This window comes from Amblyraja radiata, chromosome 39 (assembly GCF_010909765.2).
Source record: "Amblyraja radiata isolate CabotCenter1 chromosome 39, sAmbRad1.1.pri, whole genome shotgun sequence".
Classification (NCBI taxonomy): Eukaryota; Metazoa; Chordata; class Chondrichthyes; order Rajiformes; family Rajidae; genus Amblyraja; species Amblyraja radiata.
In genome coordinates this window covers 3,990,371-4,013,516 of record NC_045994.1, presented here as the reverse complement: position 1 = coordinate 4,013,516, position 23,146 = coordinate 3,990,371, and the positions used below count along the sequence as shown (strand labels likewise).

General features: G+C 41.4%; 1 protein-coding gene across 1 annotated transcript in view; it reads right to left on the bottom strand.

Moving 5' to 3' along the window:
• LOC116967301 (scavenger receptor cysteine-rich type 1 protein M130-like) overlaps nt 1–23,146 on the bottom strand; it is a 108,291-nt gene that overhangs the window by 7,328 nt on the left and 77,817 nt on the right. Inside the window, exons 2-8 of the mRNA XM_033013800.1 lie at nt 16,767–17,081; nt 14,021–14,335; nt 11,773–12,087; nt 10,063–10,380; nt 2,458–2,769; nt 1,150–1,281; nt 136–237 (exon numbers count right to left, since the gene is read on the bottom strand). Coding sequence (XP_032869691.1) covers nt 136–237; nt 1,150–1,281; nt 2,458–2,769; nt 10,063–10,380; nt 11,773–12,087; nt 14,021–14,335; nt 16,767–17,081 — 1,809 coding nt within the window. The remainder of the gene's footprint in view (nt 1–135; nt 238–1,149; nt 1,282–2,457; nt 2,770–10,062; nt 10,381–11,772; nt 12,088–14,020; nt 14,336–16,766; nt 17,082–23,146) is intronic.

Here is a 23,146-nt window from a genome sequence, read left to right as displayed (position 1 = left end):
CCCACTGCGTTGCTCCAACAGTTTGCTTGTGTCCGATGAATCTGTTACAATGGATACTCAATAACCATTAATACGGTTATTGGAGTGGAGGGGATATTTATCGCTGAAGGGTGACTGTCGAGTGCAAATACTCACTTGAATCATCCATCTGACTGAAATTGTTTCCAGGGAGAGTATCGTCAATCTCTTCATAAATTGCTTCATAAAAGCCGAAGCCCCTGCCTCTCATCTCTGCATCTGTTGAAAGGAGAGTGTGGGTTAACTTGTGGATTTACAGGAATAGTTTCTAACCGTTAGTAATTTGCGTATGACATGTAAAAATTATGAATTAATAATATTCAAGGTAAACTGTTGATGAGCGTTACCATTGAAGAATTACGCTAGATGTCTAACGGCTTCTTACAGACATTAGAGAATTCTACGAACATCAGGAAGATCACAGCTAGTGTGCATTAGTCGGAAGCAATTCCTCATTTCTGTTCCGCCACGACAATGCCGTTCAGAGCGTGATTGCATTCCCAAATACATACGGATGGTACAGGTGTAGCACTGGGTGATCAGGAATTTAAATTTCCATGTGTGTCAATTTAGGAAGTGGAAAATACAGATTGTGTTGCATCAAATAAATGGAAGGAGTCAAATAAAGCATTGCAGGAGCACAGAATGTGAGGAAAGAGCAAGTTTGAGATGTGGTGGATAGAATCTAATCAGAATGTTCGCGGTTGAGCATCGCATTGAACAGGATGTTGAATGGAATGTTCTTCTTCATGCGTATGGCGTGCACAGCCTAAAGTTGTCGGACAACTTGTTCTATTTGATCTTATTTGATTGTGCACGTCAGGTTGATTGCATTCGTCGAAACAGGGCGGACAGAGTGAAGGTTGCAATCTCCCACCCCAATGGAATGTTGAACATCAGTCACGTGAACAATTGATGGAGGAACCCAAACAATAATCACATTTAACATTCCATGCTATTACGACAAATTGCTCTTTCCAATAGGAACCATGGAATACCTACACAATGCCGCACAGTCGCATTTGTTGCACAAAATGCAAGAAAGAAAAGAGCACATGGAAAAGCGAATGAAAGTCTCTTCACGCTATGAAATATTTTCTGGAATAATAACGCTGTAAAGATGAACCTCACCTCTTCTTGCTGATTGCCTCCGAGCTATTATCACCAGTGTGACAAATTCAGCGATGAGGAGGATTCCCAGAGTTGTGCAAACCACAACAGCCACAGAGGGCGTCTTCTTTCCCAACTCTGAAATTGAAATTCCTGGATAAACGGAAAACAGGAGCAGTTGGTCCAAACAGAAAACATTTCTAGGGACAATTGATAAATTTTAACCGCTGGTTGTGCATCTTGCTTTACTAGAAATGTTCCCAAAATCCGGTCATACATTTGCACCAGAAGAATGGCTGAGCGGAAAACTATAAAAAGCTCAAGTCTCTATTGTATTGTGCAGAGTGGTATAAATAGAAAATATACTAGAATGTCCTGATTCCTCACTAGTGACGCTCTGTATCCAGACAACAGCTGCAATATTGTATTCAGGCATAAAGTGCATCCACACTGCATCCACATTGCTTGGCACAGACCTCAATGCCATAAAATCCAAATCAGAAGAACACAAAAGATATGGAAGCACATGCCTATAAATTCCTGCATGATATGATGCTGTTTACAAAAAATCGATATCTATAATATGTACTATGGGTAACATATGAAGACTATTTCATGTTCATAAATTCATAAGCTCCTTTGTTCCAGGAGCAGAATAAGGCAATTTGGCCCATCAGCTCCGCCCTTCAATTATATCTTTCCCTCTTTACCCCATTCACCTGCCTTCGCCCCATAAGCCCGGACACCCTCTCGACAACATCTTGCGAAAGAATAAGCACTGTTTTCACTGCCTCGACATGCCATCAAACAGTCACTCACTTACAAATCGAATTATCTTTGTTCCTACACATAATAACAGTTAATTAACAGCAATTAATCAAAGGTCAGTAATCCTCACTGAAAAGCGCAACATGATTCCTATTACCAACACTTCCTGAGGAGAAAATACTGCAATGAGCCCAATATCCTGTCTTGTCACAGAGATATTTGGCTGGAGCTGGACATCATGGTTTTTTAGAATTTTGCAAGTCCTGTTTCACATACTGAGTCAGCCAATTTGAAAACCACCTATCATGTTCTCAGCAATTAGCAAACAGAAGCAAGCGAATATCAGCACAGTCAGCATAGTATGTAAGTGTAATGGTCAACATCGCATGAATAATAAATAACTGAAGTGCTGGAGACAGAGGGGATCAAAACTGGACGTGGACATTGTAAACAGTTTTTAGCAACGTCATCTCTTTAGATTTTCAATTAAAAAATAAACGATATATTACTTATGAAATTGAAGATGTGCAGAGATCGGGGAATATGCCGAACGACACATACCAGAACAGGTGACAAAGACATCTTCCTTGTGATCACAGTCATGTTGACCGAGCGGTGAAGCCAGACAACGGGACAGGAATGATTCACTTCCCGTGCATTTCACTTCATCCAGCCAGATATCACCTGAGGCCGGGGCAATGGTCGCCGCTCCTGGAGTCCAAAGAGCAGAGCCACAGCCCAACTGTCTGCAGACGACATTGGCATCGGCGAGACCCCAGGAGTCATCACACACCGTTCCCCAGCTGTTGTTGAATAATAACTGAACCCTTCCGGAGCAATTGTTGCTGCCGCCATCAACCCGCAGTTGTAGATCTAAGTGAAGTTAAATTAAATATTCAGTTAAAGATAGGTGAGTGCGGATCGGCCGGTGGCGCCATGCTCTGCTAGCAGTCGCAAATCTTTTAGCTCCGCTGAAAAAATCGCGATTTTTCGCGTAAAAATCGGGTCTGGAGGTCGGGACCGTTTTTAAAAACTTACCGGAGCCCCGGGTCGCTGGGCTGATGACGTCATCCGTAAACGCCGTGAATTTAACGGAGGGAAAGTCATTTTAAATGAAAAACACGTCTCCAGGTCAGAGCCCACAGAGGAAAGCTACAAAACACCTGCTGAACACTCAGGAACATCAAGACACTGCACAGCTGACCTCTGGAGTGGACTCTGGAATGGATACACGATCTAAGACTGAGATGACCACAAAAGAGATAACCGAAATGGAGGAGATAAAGAACTCGGTAAAAGACTTGAGAAAGGACGTTGAAACTGGAAATTTACAAATGATGGAAAACATGGAAGCCGGTAATCAAAAAATCCTTGAGGGCATTGGGGCTCTGCAAAAAAGAGTTGAGGATGTGCAAGAAGAATTAACGGGGAAAATTAATAAGGTGGCAGAAGAGACCACAAAGATGTTTGAGGCTGTGCATGAAACTGTTTCTGCAAATGTAACTGCGGTGAAAGATATGGAAGCTGTTGTGGAAGAGATGACCGGAGAGATGCAGACGATGAAGTTAGAATTAGACAGCCTCAAGAGTCAACTAACAAAAGTCTCTGATAAATGTGTTGACCTCGAAGCTCGCTCAAGACGCCAAAATATACGAATACGTGGAGTAACAGAGGGAGCTGAGGGGGACAATGCCTGTGAGTTCACTGCCAATCTAATCAAACACGTACTCAAGCTACCTGAGGCACCTGTAATTGAAGTAGCACATCGACTACCCAGATTTAAACCAAAATCACAAGGAGACCAAGCCTATCCACGACAGATCATAATCAAACTTCGTGATATCTCAACAGTGGAAGCGCTGATGAAAAAAATTAAACACGGAGAGAAGATGATGTATAGAAATGATTCTATCAAACTCCTACGGGACTACCCTTATGAGATTGTGCAAAAGAGAAGAATGTTCTCACAGACAAGAGAAGCTCTTTACGGTGTCAAGGAAGTCATATGCGGAGTGTATTATCCGGCCAGGATGCGTATTACTTACAAGGGAGTTTCAAAAACATTTACTAATTCGGTAGCATCTCTTAAATATGCTCAAGAAATCGTGGCAGAACTCACAGCGTAGGAAAGAAAATTAATCACGGCATCAGTACGTTATGAACAAACTAGCTTGCTTATTCCCTTAAAGAGAATATTAGAAGAAAAGAGAAATAACACCAATCTTTAAAAATTATTAAATGCAACAGCTTTTCCACGAGAAGTGTCTAGACATTATTATCTCCCCTTGGACATTGTGGAATTCAATTCAAGGACACTTTGTGTTCAAACGGCGAAAGGTTGATAAACATGGGAGTGACGATCTGCTGAGCTGAATGGGGAAAACATCACAAGGACAAGTGTCGCTTTACGATTTTACATAGTTTCACAAAATATAGAGAATTAATAATAATTAATAACTAACAATACTAATATAAAAATAGTAATGGAAACTAACTTGAGGTAAATAATGGTAAAAATTGTAAAAATGCGTTGCCTGATATATAACGCAGACAACTGTAATCTTATGTGTTTCGCAGCTTGAGTGGGGAGGGGAGGAGACTCAGACACCTGGCATAATTCCAGGAGCCTGACTCTGGTTAACCCTTTCAGCGAACAGCTCACTATTAACAAAGCTAAAACCGATTGTAAATAGTTAATAGATAAAGAGTGAGGAATATAGGTAATTCAATATATGATTAGATTTGATAAGTCGGAATGAAACATATATACATAGTGTAACTGGGTGAAATAGAACTAATTTGGAAATGGTAACGACCCCCTAGGTTTAGGGTAATAAAGGCAGCGGGGCTAACTTCATACCACCTACACCGGAAGCGGTATGTCGAAACCCACAGACGAGTGGGACACTCACTACAGTGTCGAATACTCAGACACTGTAAATTTACTTGTTCTATTTTTTTTTTTTATCACAATAGGTCACATCTATGTGCTTTTTTTTTCAAGGAAAATCGCGGAAGGGAGCTACCAAAGAAGTCTATAATATAATCGCCCCCCAAATAACCAGAGTCCTGAGTATGGACGCACCGCAATAAATAAGGTCATTAAAATTGGTAAAAATGCATGACGACAATCAAAAGAAAATGGGAGGAATCACACTATGTAATTGGAATATAAGGGGTATTAATGAACCTATTAAAAGGGGCAAGATACTAGCTCAGTTGAAATCATACAACACGGACATTTCGTTTCTACAAGAAACGCATCTTAAACACCAAGATCAGACGAGACTGAGGGCGAACTGGATAGGCCAAACATTTCACTCTTCATTCACTTCCAAATCTAGAGGCACTGCAATCATTATTCGTAAAGGAATACCATTTAAATCAAAGAATATTATATCAGATAAGGAAGGGAGATACCTTATAGTAACAGGAGAAATCAATACTACGCCAATTACGCTGGTAAACATTTATGCGCCCAATTTTTATAATCCTCAATTTTTTAATAAAATTTTTAATATAATTGCAGAATTTAATTATCAAAATGTTATAATTAGAGGAGACTTCAACTGTGTTTTAGACCCGTATCTAGATAAATCGACGCAAAAACAAAGAGGTAACATGAAATCTAAAACCAGTGAACTCTTACATACATATATAAAAAACACAAATATAGCAGACGTTTGGAGGATTGCAAACCCGACGGGAAGGGATTATTCGTTTTATTCAACGGTACATAAAACATACTCACGTATAGACTATTTCCTAGTGGATACAAAATTAATTCCGCATACTATGAACCCTAAATACCACATCAATGCGATCTCAGACCACTCTCCGTTAACTTTTGTTTTAAAATTAGAAGGAATGTTTATGAATAAATCATTCTGGAGGTTTAACTCGCAAATTTTAAAAGACCCACAAGGGAGTATATATCTAAAAAAACAGATGGACCTATTTTTTGAGATAAATGATACACCAGATATATCCCCCACGCTATTATGGGAATCCTTCAAAGCATTTATTAGAGGAGTCATTATTTCATTTCAAGCTTTTCAAAATAAAAAGAATAAGAATGAACAAAGACATTTAGAAGAACAAATAAAACAATTAGATACAGATAATGCTAAAGATCCAACTATGGATAAACATAATAAAATTCTACTATTGAAATTCAAGCTAAACAAATTGTTGTCAGAGAAAGTTATAACACTATTTCAAATTACTAAACAAGAACATTTTGAATTCGGGGACAAACCCCACAAACTTCTAGCACGCCAATTGAAAAAACGGGAAAAAGAGAATGCAATACTAAAGATTAAATCAGATAGAGGGGAATTATTAACACTACCCAAGGATATCAATAAAAGATTTGCTCAATTTTACCAGAATCTATATACATCTAAAACGTCAATAGACAATAATAAAGTCTCAGAATTGCTGGATAATTGTAATCTCCCTCAATTAGAACTGAGGGAACAAGAGGAATTGGGAGCACAAATTACTTCTAAGGAGATAGAAGACACAATAAACACACTTAAGAATGGAAAAACACCAGGACCAGACGGATTCAGTAACGAATTCTATAAATCCTTTTACGACATAGTTACTCCACGCCTACAGAAAATGTATACATATGCTTTTAAAGAGCAAAGATTACCTGAAACATTAGCAGAATCAACGATCACACTAATACTTAAAAAAGATCAAAATATAGAAGAACCAGGATCATATAGAGCTATTGCTCTGTTAAATACGGATCAAAAAATAATAGCGAAAACACTAGCTAGAAGACTAAGCAGGTATGTTAGTAGATTAATAAATGAGGATCAAACAGGATTTATACCTAATTCAATTCAATTCAATTGAATTGAATTAGGTATAAGAGACACTCATTCAATAATTTGAGACGCTTGCTTAACATAATGCACTCACATAAATCTCATGACCAAGAGTTATGTATCATTTCACTGGACGCAGAAAAAGCGTTTGATCAAGTAGAATGGGATTATATGATTAAAGTATTGCAAAAATTCCAAATGGGAGAGAACTTCATCGCATGGATAAAATTATTATATAGCAAACCCACGGCTAGAATACTAACTAATAATATACTATCCACGAAATTTGAATTATCAAGGGGTAATAGACAAGGATGTTCATTATCACCGCTGTTATTTGCTTTGGTAATTGAACCCCTTGCTCAAAAAATAAGAACACACCCGGATATTTATGGTTATAATACAAAACACTCAAATAACATAATATCTTTATACGCCGATGATGTACTATTGTACATCACAAAACCACAAATTAGTATACCAAACATTTTAAATTTAATTGAGGACTTTGGATCCTTCTCAGGATATAGAATAAACTGGAACAAAAGTGAAATTATGTCGATAAAACCAAAAGACTCAACACACCTCCGGAAATTCCCCTTTAAAATAGCCACAGAAAAATTTAAATATTTGGGAATTGAAATTACTAGAAACTACCTTGATATGTTTAAAGCCAATTATAATCCCTTTCTTAAGAAACTAAATAATTTGATTAAATTCAGGAAAACACTTCCGATGTCCCTAATAGGCAGAATAAACGCTATAAAAATGATCTTTCTACCACAAATCCTATACCTATTTCAATCAATACCTATATATCTCCCAAAAAAGTTTTTCAAAAAATTGGATTCAGACATTACAAATTTTATATGGGATTATAAATCCCATAGAATACAAAGAGTACACCTTAATAAACGAAAAGAGCTGGGTGGTCTAGCGCTCCCCAACTTTATGTATTATAATTGGGCAGTAAATATTAAAAATATGATTCACCTGCTGGACAATTCTGCCCAGCAGGTGGACTGGATTGTAATGGAAAGAGAGGACTGCTCTCCGTGTAATATAGGAGCGACTCTCCTCTCACCAATACATCTGAGTAACAAAAATTATAATAAAAATCCAATTATACATAGCACAATTAGAACATGGAAACAAATAAAACAGAACCAAAAACTAAGAAACCTATCTCTTTTAATACCAATAGTTAATAATCCATTGTTTAAACCATCAATTATAGACAAATCATTCATACAATGGGAAAGAATGGGAATCAAAACGCTCGGAGATCTGTATGACTTGGGAAAATTACTATCATTTCAACAACTACAACTGAAATATAATTTGAAAAATAATCAATATTTTAAATATCTTCAAATTCGTGATTATCTGAAAAAATACACAAAAGACTATCATAAAATGCCTACAGACTTACTGGATGAAGCAATGAAGACAAAGGCGGAATCAGCTAATCTAATATCGTACTTGTATAACATCATCTTAAACATAGAAATACCCACAACTGATGGAATTAGAAGAGACTGGGAACAAGAATTAGCTATAAAAATTTCAAAAGAGAGCTGGGATAATCATTTACTACAGGTGCATAAATGTTCGATCAACGTACGACATTCTCTCATCCAATTCAAAACATTACATAGACTATATTATTCATAAACTAAAATAAATAAATTCTTCCCTAATGTCTCACCCATCTGTGATAAATGTCTGTGTCAAGAAGCTAACATAGCGCATTCTTTCGTTTTTTGTACAAAAATTCTGGAATGAAATATTTGACATCTTTACAAAATTAATTAAAATAAAACTGGTACCAAAACCAGAATGGATTATTTTTGGAATATCGGAAGGTAACCCTGAACTAAACGTGTTTCAGAAGAATTTACTCAATTATGGGCTAATAATGGGAAAAAAGCTTATACTTAAATTCTGGAAAAATGCGCCCACACCAACAATAAAAATGTGGATATCAGATATGTTTGAAACACTACATCTGGAAGAGATGAGATTCCTCTTAGCAGGCAAAGCAGACCAATTCCAAAAGACGTGGTGTACGTTTTTGGAACTATTACAAGCATGAGGTGCAATAGTAATTTAAAAAATAAATAAATAAATGGTACCAGGATCTGGCAACGGGGGTAAAACAACAAAAACAGACTTGGTTGGTAGTTCCCTTTCTGCGGAGTTTAATGTTATAATAGAGCGATTCTTTCTCCTTTCTTTTTCCTTCTTTTCTAGGGTCTACTTTCTTTCTTTCTTTACTTCCTTCTCTAACTTCTTTTCTAAGGGGATTTCTTTTCTCAACACTCTCTTGCACCTTCACGACTTGCGCACTTTCCTTACTTTCTTTACTTCTATCTTTTTCTTAAAGCTTAAAAAATGAAGCGGTACAAAAAAATGTATTAAGACATATGTGTTGTGTATTATTGTAACTTACCGTACTTCTAATAAATATATATTTTTTTTTAAATAAAAAATACGTCAGTGCTGAAGTAACTCAACGGGTCAGACAGCATCTCTGCATGACGTGTGCAGTGACGTTTCGGATAGGGACCCATCTTTAGACTAATTCTAGTAAGAGGGAGGGGAAGAGGCTGTAACAGAGTTGAAGGCGGGTCTAATCTAGGCAAGTGATAGGTGGAAGGTACACAAAAGGCTGGAGAAACTCAGCGGGTACAGCAGCATCTATGGAGCGAAGGAAATAGGCAACGTTTCGGGCCGAAACCCTTCTTCAGTGATAGGTGGATTCAGGTGTGTGAGGTGTTCATTGACAGATGGGTGCACAAAGGTTAGATATGAAAAGAGGACAAAAGGCTGTAATATAAGGAATGACGAGGATAAAATATGAAATAGGGGGGGGGGGGGGGGGGGGAGGGGGGTATGTGGGTGGTATATTTCATGTCGAAGGAGCGAAGAATGAGGAGTTTGGGGAATGATGCCAGTGCACGTTTGGAAGAAGGACTATTCACAGTACTTGAATCAAAAGGCTGACATAGCTGGGATCCATGCAAGGGCCCATGGCTACTCGTTTAACGAGAAGATCGTGAGAGAAGTCTAAAGAGAAGTTGTTGAGGATTCTCAGCTATGTGTTGATCACTCATTCATCAAACATCCGGGGTTGACGTCACGCTGACGGTGTAAGTAGTAGAATGACTCGCCTGGTAAACGGCGAGATTTTGATTCATTTCCTCCGTCGCAGCCTTTCCCGCGGGTTGTCTCCGGCATTTCAGCATCTGTTGAGAACAGTGAAATGTTGACGGATTTACGCGCGTGTTTAATCTGCCATCGTATGCTGACTTTCCTGTGTTACCTTTACATGAAACGCCTGCATCCTTCCTATGGTTACAGTTGTGTTTCCCCCACGGGTCAAAATGGCACTGCCAAAGGGCTGACTCGTGCGAGCTACATTTCATCTCATCGATCCATATGGGCCCTGAACCTTGTCCATATTTCCTGGCGCCATATTCAATATATGCGAGGGGTCCACATTCTAATTGTTTACAGATCACTTCCGCCTCCACTCCATAGAGCTTCCCGGAGCACACTGTTCCCCATGTCCCGTTGTACCACACTTCCACTCTCCCTTCACACCGCCGGCCTCCGTTCACCAGCCGCATCTCTTTGTGTTCTGTGAAGGGAACAGGAGACACACAGGTCATCATAATGTATCCATCCCGCAGATAGCAACAAAGAGGCATGAGAAAGTTCTGATTCAACAAAAACAGATGTCGCTGGAAAAACTCAACAGGGGCTGTTAATTGGGAACAGATTGGGTGAAGAGGAAATCGCTAGGTCAGTTGTTTTATCAAGTCACTGAAAGTGGGGGGCAGGGAGATACTTGTGTGAAGTGGTGCAATCTTCCTTCAGTTCTGGTTGAAAATGCGACAGATCTGAACCTGAAAGAAAATACTCAATGTACTTAACCTTCGATTGTGTAACATCGAAATTAAAATTGACAATCACGATCCCTAAAGCAAGAGTATAAAATAAAGAGGGAATATCTCCCGTTCACAGATATCAGCTCATGAACAGACACTTCCGCCCACAATGCTTTTGCCGAAAATGCCGAAACAATATCATCTCGTCGGTCTGTTTCGGGAAATATGGACAAATGCCGTTAAACCGGACAACAGCTGAGGGCGAAATGAGCAGAGCTACACGTGGGGAGAGTTTGGTGTTGGTAAGTAGAAGAAAACCTAAGCAGAGAAAGGATTTTATTCCATCAAGGCATTAGGCATGCAGATGCAGCAGGCAGTGAAGAAAGCGAATGGTACGTTAGCTTTCATAGCAAAAGGATTTGAGTATAGGAGCAGGGAGGTTCTACTGCAGTTGTACAGGGTCTTGGTGAGACCACACCTGGAGTATTGCGTATAGTTTTGGTCTCCAAATCTGAGGAAGGACATTATTGCCATAGAGGGAGTGCAGAGAAGGTTCACCAGACTGATTCTGGGATGTCAGGACTGTCTTATGAAGAAAGACTGGATAGACTTGGTTTATACTCTCTAGAATTTAGGAGATTGAGAGGGGATCTTATAGAAACTTACAAAATTCTTAAGGGGTTTGACAGGCTAGATGCAGGAAGATTGTTCCCGATGTTGGGGAAGTCCAGGACAAGGGGTCACAGCTTAAGGATAAGGGGGAAATCCTTTAAAACCGAGATGAGAAGAACATTTTTCCCACAGAGTGGTGAATCTCTGGAACTCTCTGCCACATAGGGTAGTCGAGGCCAGTTCATTGGCTATATTTAAGAGGGAGTTAGATGTGGCCCTTGTGGCTAAGGGGATCAGAGGGTATGGAGAGAAGGCAGGTACGGGATACTGAGTTGGATGATCAGCCATGATCATATTGAATGGCGGTGCAGGGTCGAAGGGCCGAATGGCCTACTCCTGCACCTAATTTCTATGTTTCTATCAACGAGATTCAATGCTCGCATTGGTTACGATAAACCATTGAATACATCTCTGGAATGCAGGTTCCCACTATAAGTTGCAGAGAATCAGCAGACCGAACGTATCCTTACCAGAACACTTCACTGTCACATCTTCCTTATGACTGCAATCGTGCCGACCCCACGGTGCGGAGGGACAGTTCCAGAGGTATGATTCGTTACCCGAGCATCTTACTTCATCCAACCAAATTTGGCCTTTACTTCGTCCACAGAATCCTGGAATTTTATCTTCCACAGCATATCCGCAACCTAGCTGCCCGCAGACCACGTTAGCGTCGTCTAGATCCCAGGAGTCATCACAAACTGTGCCCCAAGACCCATTGTAATAAATCTCCACTCGTCCAGCACATGTACTTCCACCCTCAGACAGCCGTAATTGGAGATGGTCTGTTGAAGGGAGTTAATCACACAATTGCAATGTACACCTATCACCTCACGTTCGGCCGCGCCTTCTATGCTATCCCTCGGAAAGGTACCCTGTGTTGTTCCACACCACATTGAAGTGTTTATTGTCCAGACTTCTCTCACACACGGCCCCTCACACTCACCATCGCCTGATCCCTGGACCTGGTGGTCTCTTCTGCCGACTGGAAATGGAGAGGGCCCATAGTATACGTGGACAATCTCTATACGTGGAAAACCTCCCACTTTACACCCAGGTCCTTGGCGGAGAGTGGTGCAAAAGTCCTGTTATGTATTTTGCTTTAGTAGATAATAGACAATAGGTGCCGGAGTGGGCCATTCGGCCCTTCGAGCCAGCACCGCCATTCACTGTGATCATGGCTAATCATCCACATTCAGTACCCCGTTTCTGCCTTCTCCCCATATCCCCTGACTCCGCTATCTTTAAGAACTCTATCTCACTTGCTTGGCGGTCTTCTGGGAGCTAACTCTTCAGCGGCGCAGATGGTAATGTTGTGGTCTCACACTACCTGAGACTCCGGTTCGATCCTGACCTCAGGTGCGGTCTGTGGGGAGATTACACGATTGCACACGTGACCACGTGGGTTACATCCAGATCGAAAGGCGCGTTTGCAGGTTAAATGGCCTTCGTTAAATTTCCCCCAGTGTCAAGGAAGTTTATGAGACCGTGGGATAATATAGAACCAATGGGTAATCAGTCTTCGGGGTGCACTCGATGGGCCGAAGGGCTTGTCTCCATGCTGTATCTGTACACGATACTATAACTTTCTCCAGGCTAACATATAAATAAATGTGTGTGTGCTAATGTGTGCGTACGAATGTGCCTGTGTGTGTGATAATGTTGGTGTGTGTGATAATGTTGGTGTGTGTGTGATAGTGTTGGTGTGTGTGTGTGTGTGTGTGTGTGTGTGTGTGTGTGTGTGTGTGTGTGTGTGTGTGTGTGCGTGTGTGTGTGCGTGCGTGCGTGTGTGTGTGTGTATGTGTGTGTGTATGAGTGTGTGTGATAGTGTTGGTGTGTGGGTGTGTGTGCCTGTGTGTATGTGCATACACCTAGACTATTGTTCAGGTATTATTCTCCAACATAGTTTTAAAGGGATCTCAAGTGTGTAATATATATATTTATATACAGATGTGTATTGTATTGTATTCAATTTATTGTCATTGTCTCAATTAGAGACAACGAAATGAATTTTCCTTACAGTCAGTATCATAAAAATAAATAAATAATAAATAATAAAACATATTAAAAAAATAAAATAGTCGCGTTCTCGAATAATAGTCGCGTCCTCTCCAGGAAGCGACTGAAGGACGGTATCCCCCGCACCGTGCCATCTTCCCCCACATAAAGACATTAAAAAAATCATAAAAAACACACATCAACATAACTAAAAAAGATACCCGGCTGAATGTGGAGGCTGCTGGCACCAGCGCCACCGGAAGTACAATACCGGTGTAATATAAATATTTATCGATAATCGATTTAAGGAATTCTCTGGAATTCTCTGCCACATAAGGTAGTTCAGGCCAGTTCATTAGCTATATTTAAGAGGGAGTTAGTGTGGCCCTTGTGGCTAAAGGGATCAGGGGGTATGGAGAGAAGGCAGGTACAGGATACTGAGTTGGATGATCAGCCATGATCATATTGAATGGCGGTGCAGGCTCGATGGGCCGAATGGCCTACTCCTGCACCTATTTTCTATGTTTCTAATTTGATAAATTAAGACATGTTATTTCGACCTTTGATTAGATTGACCAGAACGGATAAATAAAGCTTCTTCATTTTCCGTGCCTTCCCAATTGACAAGTCGAAAACCCAGATGACAGAAGCGCCAATACAACTCAAAAGTCACTAACAATCATTACAATGTCTAATTTGAGTATTTATGCCAATATTCACCTGAGCACAGGACTCCAACACCGATGCTGTCGCTGGATGTCTGATTCGGCGTAAATGTGCTGCAATTTCGGAGCTGCGACTCGTTCCCTTCACAGTGAACGTTGTTGACCCACATGGGCAGCTCACTCTCTCCGTTCCTTGAGGAGTTGTAGGCGAATATGGCGGAGCCGCAGCCCAACTCTCTGCAGACCACGTTGGAATCATTGATGTTCCAGGCGCTATCCTGCACTCTCCCCCATCTACCATTGTGGTAAACCTCCACTCGGCCGTCGCAGCGGCTGCCCCCATTGATCAATCTCAGAGACCAAATTTCATCTATAATACAAAACATGTTGGCTTAACCATTAATGTGAAGCCAAAATATTCCACAACTTCTCAACATTTACCTGGTCAGCTATTAGTTTTAAGGATTATTTTCTGCATCAATTGTCCACATGTCACATGTCCTAATCTGAGGAAAGACATTCTTGCCATAGAGGAAGTTCAGAGAAGGTCCACCAGACAGATTCCTGGGATATCAGGACTTTCATATGAAGAAAGACTGAATAGACTCGGCTTGAACTCGCTAGAATTTAGAAGATTGAGGGGGGATCATATAGAAACTTACAAAATTCTTAAGGGGCTGGACAGGCTAGATGCAGGAAGATTGTTCCCGATGTTGGGGAAGTCCAGAACAATAGTCACAGTTTAAGGGTAAGGGGGAAATCTTTTAGGACCGAGATGAGAAAAACATTTTTCACACAGAGAGTGGTGAATCTCTGGAATTCTCTGCCACAGAATGTAGTTGAGGCCAGATCATGGGCTATATTTAAGAGGGAGTTAGATGTGGCCCTTGTGGCTAAAGGGATCAGGGGGTATGGAGAGAAGGCAGGTACATGATACTGAGTTGGATGATCAGCCATGATCATATTGAATGGCGGTGCAGGTTCGAAGGGCCGAATGGCCTACTCCTGCACCTATTTTCCATGTTTCTATGTCACATTGGCAGAAAAACTGCATAGAAACATTCTGTCTACGTCTACATAAAACAATGCAGAGAAACCTATGTGCCTCACCAAGAGAAATGGGCCCAATAACAAGGAATAAACTGACTATTGAATAAATGATAACCACTCATGCATTGATCTAAACCGAATGCAATAGGCATGCTGAGACCAGTCCAGCGCCCGTTCCTCGTGTAGGCGGGGTCTTTTGAAGTCTCGCTTTATCTTTGTTCTCTTTTGGTAAATAAATGCATTCCTGGAACCATTCCAATATCAGGAAAAAAATGATTTTTCCATTTTTCATTCCATATTGCAGATGCTGGTTTAAACCGAAGATAGAGACACAAAGCTGGAGTAACTCAGTGGGTCAGATCGCATCTCTGGTGAAAAGGAATAGATGAATAGAATAGAATAGAATAGAATCTTTAATTGCCACGCAACCAGGGTTGGTGGTATTTGGGTTCGGTACATGATGGTACACTGCTTTTGTTACATACCACTAATAACACAGATCACCGTAATAAAGTGCATCCATACCACATCACAAATCACAAATCTCACCAACAATACATAGTGCAAAAGAACAAACAAAGACCATAGACAAGACACTGTATACATCAAAAGTCATATTATTGTCTGATTATTGGACGGAATTGAGAGTTCTTATTGCTGAGGGGAAGAAACTGTTTTTAAAGCGGGTGGTTTTAGTAGCAAGTGACCTGAGGCGCCTCCCCGAAGGGAGAGACTGAAAAGGGTGATTTGCTGGATGGGAGTGGTCCGAGATGATCTTTTTTGCCCGTTTTGAGGTACGTTGGAGATAACTGGAATGGATTGAGGGGAGGGGGGAGTTGATGATCCTGGAGGCCTTGGAGACAATGCGTTGTATTCTGTGTAGTGAGTGACTATCGGTGTTACCGTACCAGACTGTGATTGAGGAGGTGATGATGCTTTCAATGATTGATTGATAGAAACGGACCAGGAGGTGTTTATCGACTCTGAACTTTTTGAGCTGTCTGAGGAAATATAGGCGTCTCGACCAGAAACGTCACTTATTCATTTTCTGACGCTGTCTGACCTGCTGAGTTACTCCTGCTTTTAGGGTCAAGCTCTTGAAAGAATCACTAAGCCACTTCAAATTTCATATCGCATTCTTCCTACAGCCTCTATCTCAGATCTCTGCAGCAGATGTAACTAATTTATATCTGTGTATTGTAGCAGTGAACCGAGAATTAGAACCCGACTGTACAAATCGCCATCATTCTCTCTCCTTAATGAACAGTTCTTATCCTTTATACTATCCTTACTATGTTTACTAGATACAATCTCTCAGTTACTATCCATAGAAACAATTTTATAAACTGCAGAATTCTGCACTGCATACTCAAATTCAGGCTATCGATGTATGACAACGTTGTATAACAATTGGCCCCAGTATCCTATCAGTGGGGGAAGGGAAAGACGGCACCTGAAGAAAATAGACAATAGATCCAGCAGTAGGCCATTCGGCCCATCGAGCCAGCACCGCCAAACAATGTGATCATGGCTGATCATCCCCAATCAGTACCCCGTTCCTGCCTTCTCCCCATATCCCCTGACCGCTATCTTTAACAGCTCTATCTAGCTCTCTCTTGAAAGTATCCTTCTGAAAAGAAAATAAAGATGGTCGTCAGTAAACAGCAGATGTTTTCAATGGTTAAAAGAGTCACCGTATCTCTACAACTGGGCAACTCTGTTTTTCAGTTCAAGGATATTTGGTGACTAACCTGAGCAGATGAGACCGACGTCGTTTCCGTGTGAACAACTCGTCTGATCCCTGGGTAAGACTGGACAATCAACTAATCGGGACTCGTTCCCCTGACAGTGGTAGTTCTCCTTCCACACAGGGCCGGATCCTCGGCCAAAGTGAGTAACTCCGGGAGTTGCGGCCACTGCACCACAATGTAGTTGTTCACAGACCACGCCGGCATCAAGTAAGCTAAAGTGCTGATCACAAACTGTCCCCCACTCGTCTCCATGTAGAACTTCCACCCGGCCAGAGCATCTATCCTTCCCACCCACCAGTCGTGGGCCATGGTTCCCTGTTTTTATGGGACAAAATGACAGTTAAATACACAATAAGAATAGAGAAAAATATTGAAAGTTAGAAATTGTTTGTTTATTTTTCTCATTTTCTAAACTGTCACCTTCAAAGTGTGTGCGCGTGGTGATATTTCAATACACACAGTGAATGGTTACGGTCTTCAATTCGGCACGTCGGGACCGTCAGTTTCACGTTATTTAGTTTAAAGTCCTGACCAAATAATTTCAGATCTCATCTGTAATACTTGCGGCTTTGGAGCGTTCACCAGAATAAAGTGTGCACCCGACCTAATTGACGGTCTCGAATAGTGCAGCCTACATTTTTCAACACAGTACTACATATATACCATATTTTTTGTCCACTCGCTTTTCCGTATGTTTTAGAAGGAACTGCAGATGCTGGTTGATGTGTTGTCCAATGCAAGTGAAAGACACTGAGCCGATCAGGCAGCATCACTGGACAACATGGATATGTGGCGTTTCGGGTCGGGACCCTTCTTTAGCTTGAAGAGCCCAGGCCTGAGACGTCACCTATCCATTTCCACCAGAGATGCTGCCTGACCCACTGACTTACTCCAGCATTTTGTGTATTTTACTGTAAATCAGCATCTGCAGTTCCTTCTGCCAACACCTTGCGTCATGGCATTAGCAATATTGAATACGTTACGCTGAACAGCACCAGCTACCACCCACCTCACAACCCAATGCACCCATTAATATAGTTTGTGAATAAATGGCGTTGCCTTGGCACCCTCCCGACATAACCAGCCAATCTGTCTGGACCCATTCATCCTCCCCCCCCCCCCCCCCCTCTGTCAAGAGTGTTTTGTTGTCATATGTCCCAGATAGAACCATGAAATTCTTAATTGCTGCAGCACAACAGAATATGTAAACGTGTTAACTGTCTCTTTGATGCAGATCAGTGTGTGATCTTCCAGAAACATAAGAACACATTTTCTGAAAATTCTTCTTTATCTGCCGTGAGAAATACACTTACAAATAGCTTCAGTGGATTAGTCAAACACGACTTCACTTTGAGCAATTCAACCCGACGTTACTTATTATTTTCAGTGCTTCAGATGGCCCATGTTATTGTGAACTCCGTCATTCGTCCAAGGCCGGAACAGATCGGCTGTTCATGTTTTCTCTATCCTTCCTCTTTTCAAAGAATGAATACCGAAGTCAAGTCAAGTCAAGAAGTTTATTCGTCACATACACATACGAGATGTGCAGTGAAATGAAAAGTGGCAATGCTCGCGGACTTTGTGCAAAAAGACAAACAAACAAACAACCAAACAAACTATAAACACAATCACATATTCTTTTACATATTAAATATTGTGGGCATTAAATCCTGTGGGCTGCAATCTGCAAGACCCATTGCAGAAACTATACGTTGTTGGATATTGTAGCGAGCGTGCCCTTTGCTTCAATTATAGTATGATGTGGTTCTTTGGATCCATGGAATTTTCGGATATTCAGGCTCACTGTCCTCCCTGGTATAATGTTGTCACTAATATATTTTATATTACTTGCTCATTTTGCGTGGGCGTTTGGTTTTATAGCATTTAAATAAGTTTACATTTATTAGCTAAGATGGAATCAACATTTTATAAAATTATTCGGCGAAATAATTTCCGTATTCCTCTGTTTAAATTCTCCCCACGTGTGGGTAAGTTGCAGTCTTTTCTTCTCTCATTGTTGTCCCTTTTCATATCTGTCCTTTGCCGAAATCTAATTTATTCTTGTCACCGCTTATTCTGGAAACGTTAACCCATCCCATCAAATTTCAATTTTGCACGGATTACATTTCCCCCCTATATGTCGGCAAATAGTTGATATTTCCCCTTGCTAATATTGTCCTTTGCTGAATTCTACAATATTCAAATTCATCATGCATAATGTTGTAATTGAAAAAATATCAGATACAACCCCTTGTTCCCCCACCACCTCTTCGGACTATTATATTTGTTCATTTTTCCTGTAGTTTAAGATCTATATCCGTTTCCTGGTGTGTGTTGGGCGAGGTCGAGGACAGATGAAACCAGATGTTTGGATGAAACCCATTATGACATTGTATATTTCTACATTACAGCAATGGATTTACTACGATCCATTTCCCATCAGTTTACTTCACTCCTGACTCCTGTTGGGTTCGCATCCCCATAACACACTGGTTTAAACCTTTGTTATGGAGAAAAATAAAGTATTCTTGTTCCCCATCCTCTCCTCCTGCCAATGCTCAGGATCTCATTTGTTCAAGAGCCGTCACCGTCTCCACTTCATTTATTTATTCAGTTGGGCATTTTGTCTCCACACTGTTATCAAGTGCTGCTTCATCTTGGCGTGATACGGTCTCTGATTACACATGAATGTTCTTCACTCTCAGTGATCAGGATGTTATTTCCTTGTACATTATTGTAAATGCTGATGGGAAGTAATCGTTCACTGCGCTATTTTCTAATGCACTGCTTGGTTCCCCATTTATAATAGGATCATATGACAACAAAATCATTCCTAACAAAAAATGTAAATCATGGGATAAATTTACTTTTAAACGTCATGCATTCTTCTGCCGTCTCTTTTTATATGTCTTACTGGCAGTTGCATCATCTTATATAACCCCCCCCCCCCCCCCCCCCACCACCACCCCAGTGCCAGGATCCTTGCTTGTATTATCATTATCATTATCATCCTTTTATTGTCATCATGCAAAGCAAAATAGTACTTTTCTATGTGTAATCATTTATATCTAAAACCGTCCATGGTTTTTCTTCCTGCAGTGAGCTGTCTTTCCACTCAAAATGCTCCAAGGTTTCAGTGAAGAAGTACATTTGTTTATAAACAAATATAATTATTTTACTCTAGAGTAATTTTTGATTAGGATTCATTGGACAATCGCTGTTGCATCGCATGGATATCACCATCTAAATATAGTGTTAATTTCCTCCTTCTGAACTACACATTGTAAACCATCATAAATTTTTGTCTATAGGAAATTATTTAAGTTATTTTAGCCGGTTAATACGTTTGCCAATATCACATCAAAGTCGTGTATTGGTCAATTATATTCCAGCATTTTATAACCCTTTGATAAAAGTAAATGGCGAGATCTCATCCCTATCTTCCAAGTATAATGAGTGCTTATTAATAATTAGTTTCCAAAGCTGGCACTCACCAGTACAGATCACACTGACATCGCTCGTGTGGTTGCAATGAAAAGTTCCTAAAGAACGCGGACATTCCCATAGGCTTGTCTCACCACCCTTACATTCAAATACATCATTCCGTACAAGGCCAGTTCCCTTTCCAAAATAAGCCCCTCTCGGAACAGACACGGCGACTCCACAATGAAGCTGACTGCACACCACATTGGCATCATCCATATCCCAGGCCCGGTCACACACGGTTCCCCAGGTTTCACCATACTGCACTTCCAGTCTTCCCGAGCACTGATCATCTTTGGATACCAATCTTGGCTCTCTGTGATCTGAGAAAAAATATAAAAGATAGTCATGAAAGCCACAATTGTGAAGACAATTTACAAAAACATCCCTGAAAGTTCAGCACAAATCTGACGTTGAAATCAGTCCCTTACTAATGACATCTGTGCTCCCCTTCTCCTCCTTCCTCTATCACGATGCGCTAACATGCTGAGTACTATATTCCGCTCTCTGTAACTTCCTCTTTACACTATATATTGTATTTGATTACAAATATGCGTTGTGTATCTGATCTGTTTGCATAGCATGCAAAACAAAGCTTTTCACGCCACCTCAGTAACGTCACAATGATAAACCTAAACCTAATCCTATAAGTCGAATATAATTATTATTTATAGAACATTCCGTCCTGCAGAACTTGACAAACTCCACAGGCAAGACTGTGCTAACTGACCCAGTGTATCTGTCTGCTCCTGTCCCATTAAACGAATTCTAAGTACAAACTGTGGAAAAAAGAACCATATACCATTCGGCCCACGTCTGCTTCACCGTTAAAACGTGGCTGGTCTAGCTTTCCCTCTCAACCCCTTACTCCTCATAACCCCTATTAAACAATAATCTGTCAATCCCCGCCTTACAATTATAATTAAATGTATCCATTGACTTGGCCTCCACAGCCGCCTGTGGCAATGAATTCTGCAGATTTATCATTAAAAAATCTCCAGACTGGTGTGTGGAAAAGTAAGTTTTCTATCATTATGCTATTGAGATGTATATTTTGGCAAATAATAAAATGTCCCGACAGCTTCAACACCCACTCCCTTTCAAAGATATTGTCAATTTGCTGAGGTTGATTATGTCCAATTAACAGCTAACAATTATGCCAATCCTTGGCTTGCATCTGAGTAAAATGTAATTCAATACCTACGCATGGTTTGCGATTAATTTAATGATAAATTTAGCTTCAGAAACGTTTTATTTTTGCATGTAAACCCCACTTGAGATCCATGGGCGATTTAAAAAATTTACAGCCAGATTTATCACTTCTGAAACTTTTTACATACAAAAGTAATCAAGAAAAAACACAAATAATGCTTCACTGTTGATGAAATGCAGTGAGCAAACACGATAACTCCCAATATTTTCAATCTTGATATCTACACGGCCAATGTTCGCCAACCACTTTAGCTGTTGTTGTCCCTTCAACTCTCGCTTCTCTCCACCATCATTTCTCTTCACTTTTTGAATTCTGAGCTGCTCCGTGCATCACGCCCTTTGACCCGATGACCCGACGTGCAACCCCCCTATTCCTCTCTTGCCACCAGTACCCGACAGTTGCTGCTTCACCAACTCAGTCCCTCCAGCCGCTTGTTTCTTGGCCCCGTCATTGTACCGGGTGAGAGTATTTAATGCTCCCGGTTGTGTTTATTTAATTAAAACCAGAATGTGAGATCCAGAAGCGAAATTTGATTCCAATTGGAAAGGAATAAAACGGACAGGCACTGGATTTAATTTGACACCACTCGCCGCGGGCGGTCAGTCCGAGTCATTTACATCCAGGGCATCCCGGAAATCACCAAACTGCGGAGCAAAGAGAGAAAAAGCTGATGTTTACCTTTGCAGATAACGCCGGCATCCCGGGAGTGTGGAGCGTTATAGTTCCCCCATGACGATGATCTACACTCCCGCAGAGCGGCCTCGCTCCCGCTGCATTCAACATCATACGTCACAACGGGTCCGGACCCCGGTCCAAAGTGAGATCCGCCCGGGGCTTTCACCGCGGCGCCGCAGCCCAGCTCCCGACACACCACCGCCGCGTCCTGCAGGTCCCAGCCTTGATCATACACAGTCCCCCAGTTCCCCCTGTAGTGAACCTCCACTCTCCCGGTGCATGGACTGCCCCCGTTCACCAGCCTCAACTTCACGCTTTCTGAAAACAAAAATCAGAAAATAGAAGAACAAACGTTGCCGCCGGTTTGAGCCGCGGGTCAGTCGGCGCCCCGCACACCGCGCTCCCAGCCACCCCTAGCTCCAACCATTCAAAGTCCACATGTACCACGGAATGATCAACGGGAGCGGCAGACCCCGAATGAACTGTGAACAGAGTCAACAATATGCAGTAAGCTGGTAACCGTCCGGAGAACCGGGATCACCCGGTCATTCTTGGGATGAAAGCGGCGCCCGAGCAGGCAGGGTGAGCTGCGGACACAGAGTGCTGGAGTAACTCAGCGGACACCCACCCATGTTCTCCTGAGATGCTGCCTGTCCAACCCAGTTACTCCAGCACTGTGATTTTTATTATAAACCAGCATCTACAGTTCCTTGTGTCTACAAGTTCAGCTGCAGGTTCGTTTTCATTCTTGGGAGAGCGGCTGATGAGCTGCGCGGGTCAGTGCCCCGCTGTACTCAAAGCTTATGTGACGGGCAATGGAACCCAAACGTGTTAGAGGTTTGAAGGCATTCCTGGAATTGGACGCCAAAGGTGAAAGATCCGGACTGGGACTCCACAGTGGGATGAGCAGTGGGAACACGCTTGGAACCGGGAACCATGTCAGCAGAGTCGACTCCCCACACTGCGCGCTTCAGGGACATTACTGATCATCACTCCGTCTGCAGACGGC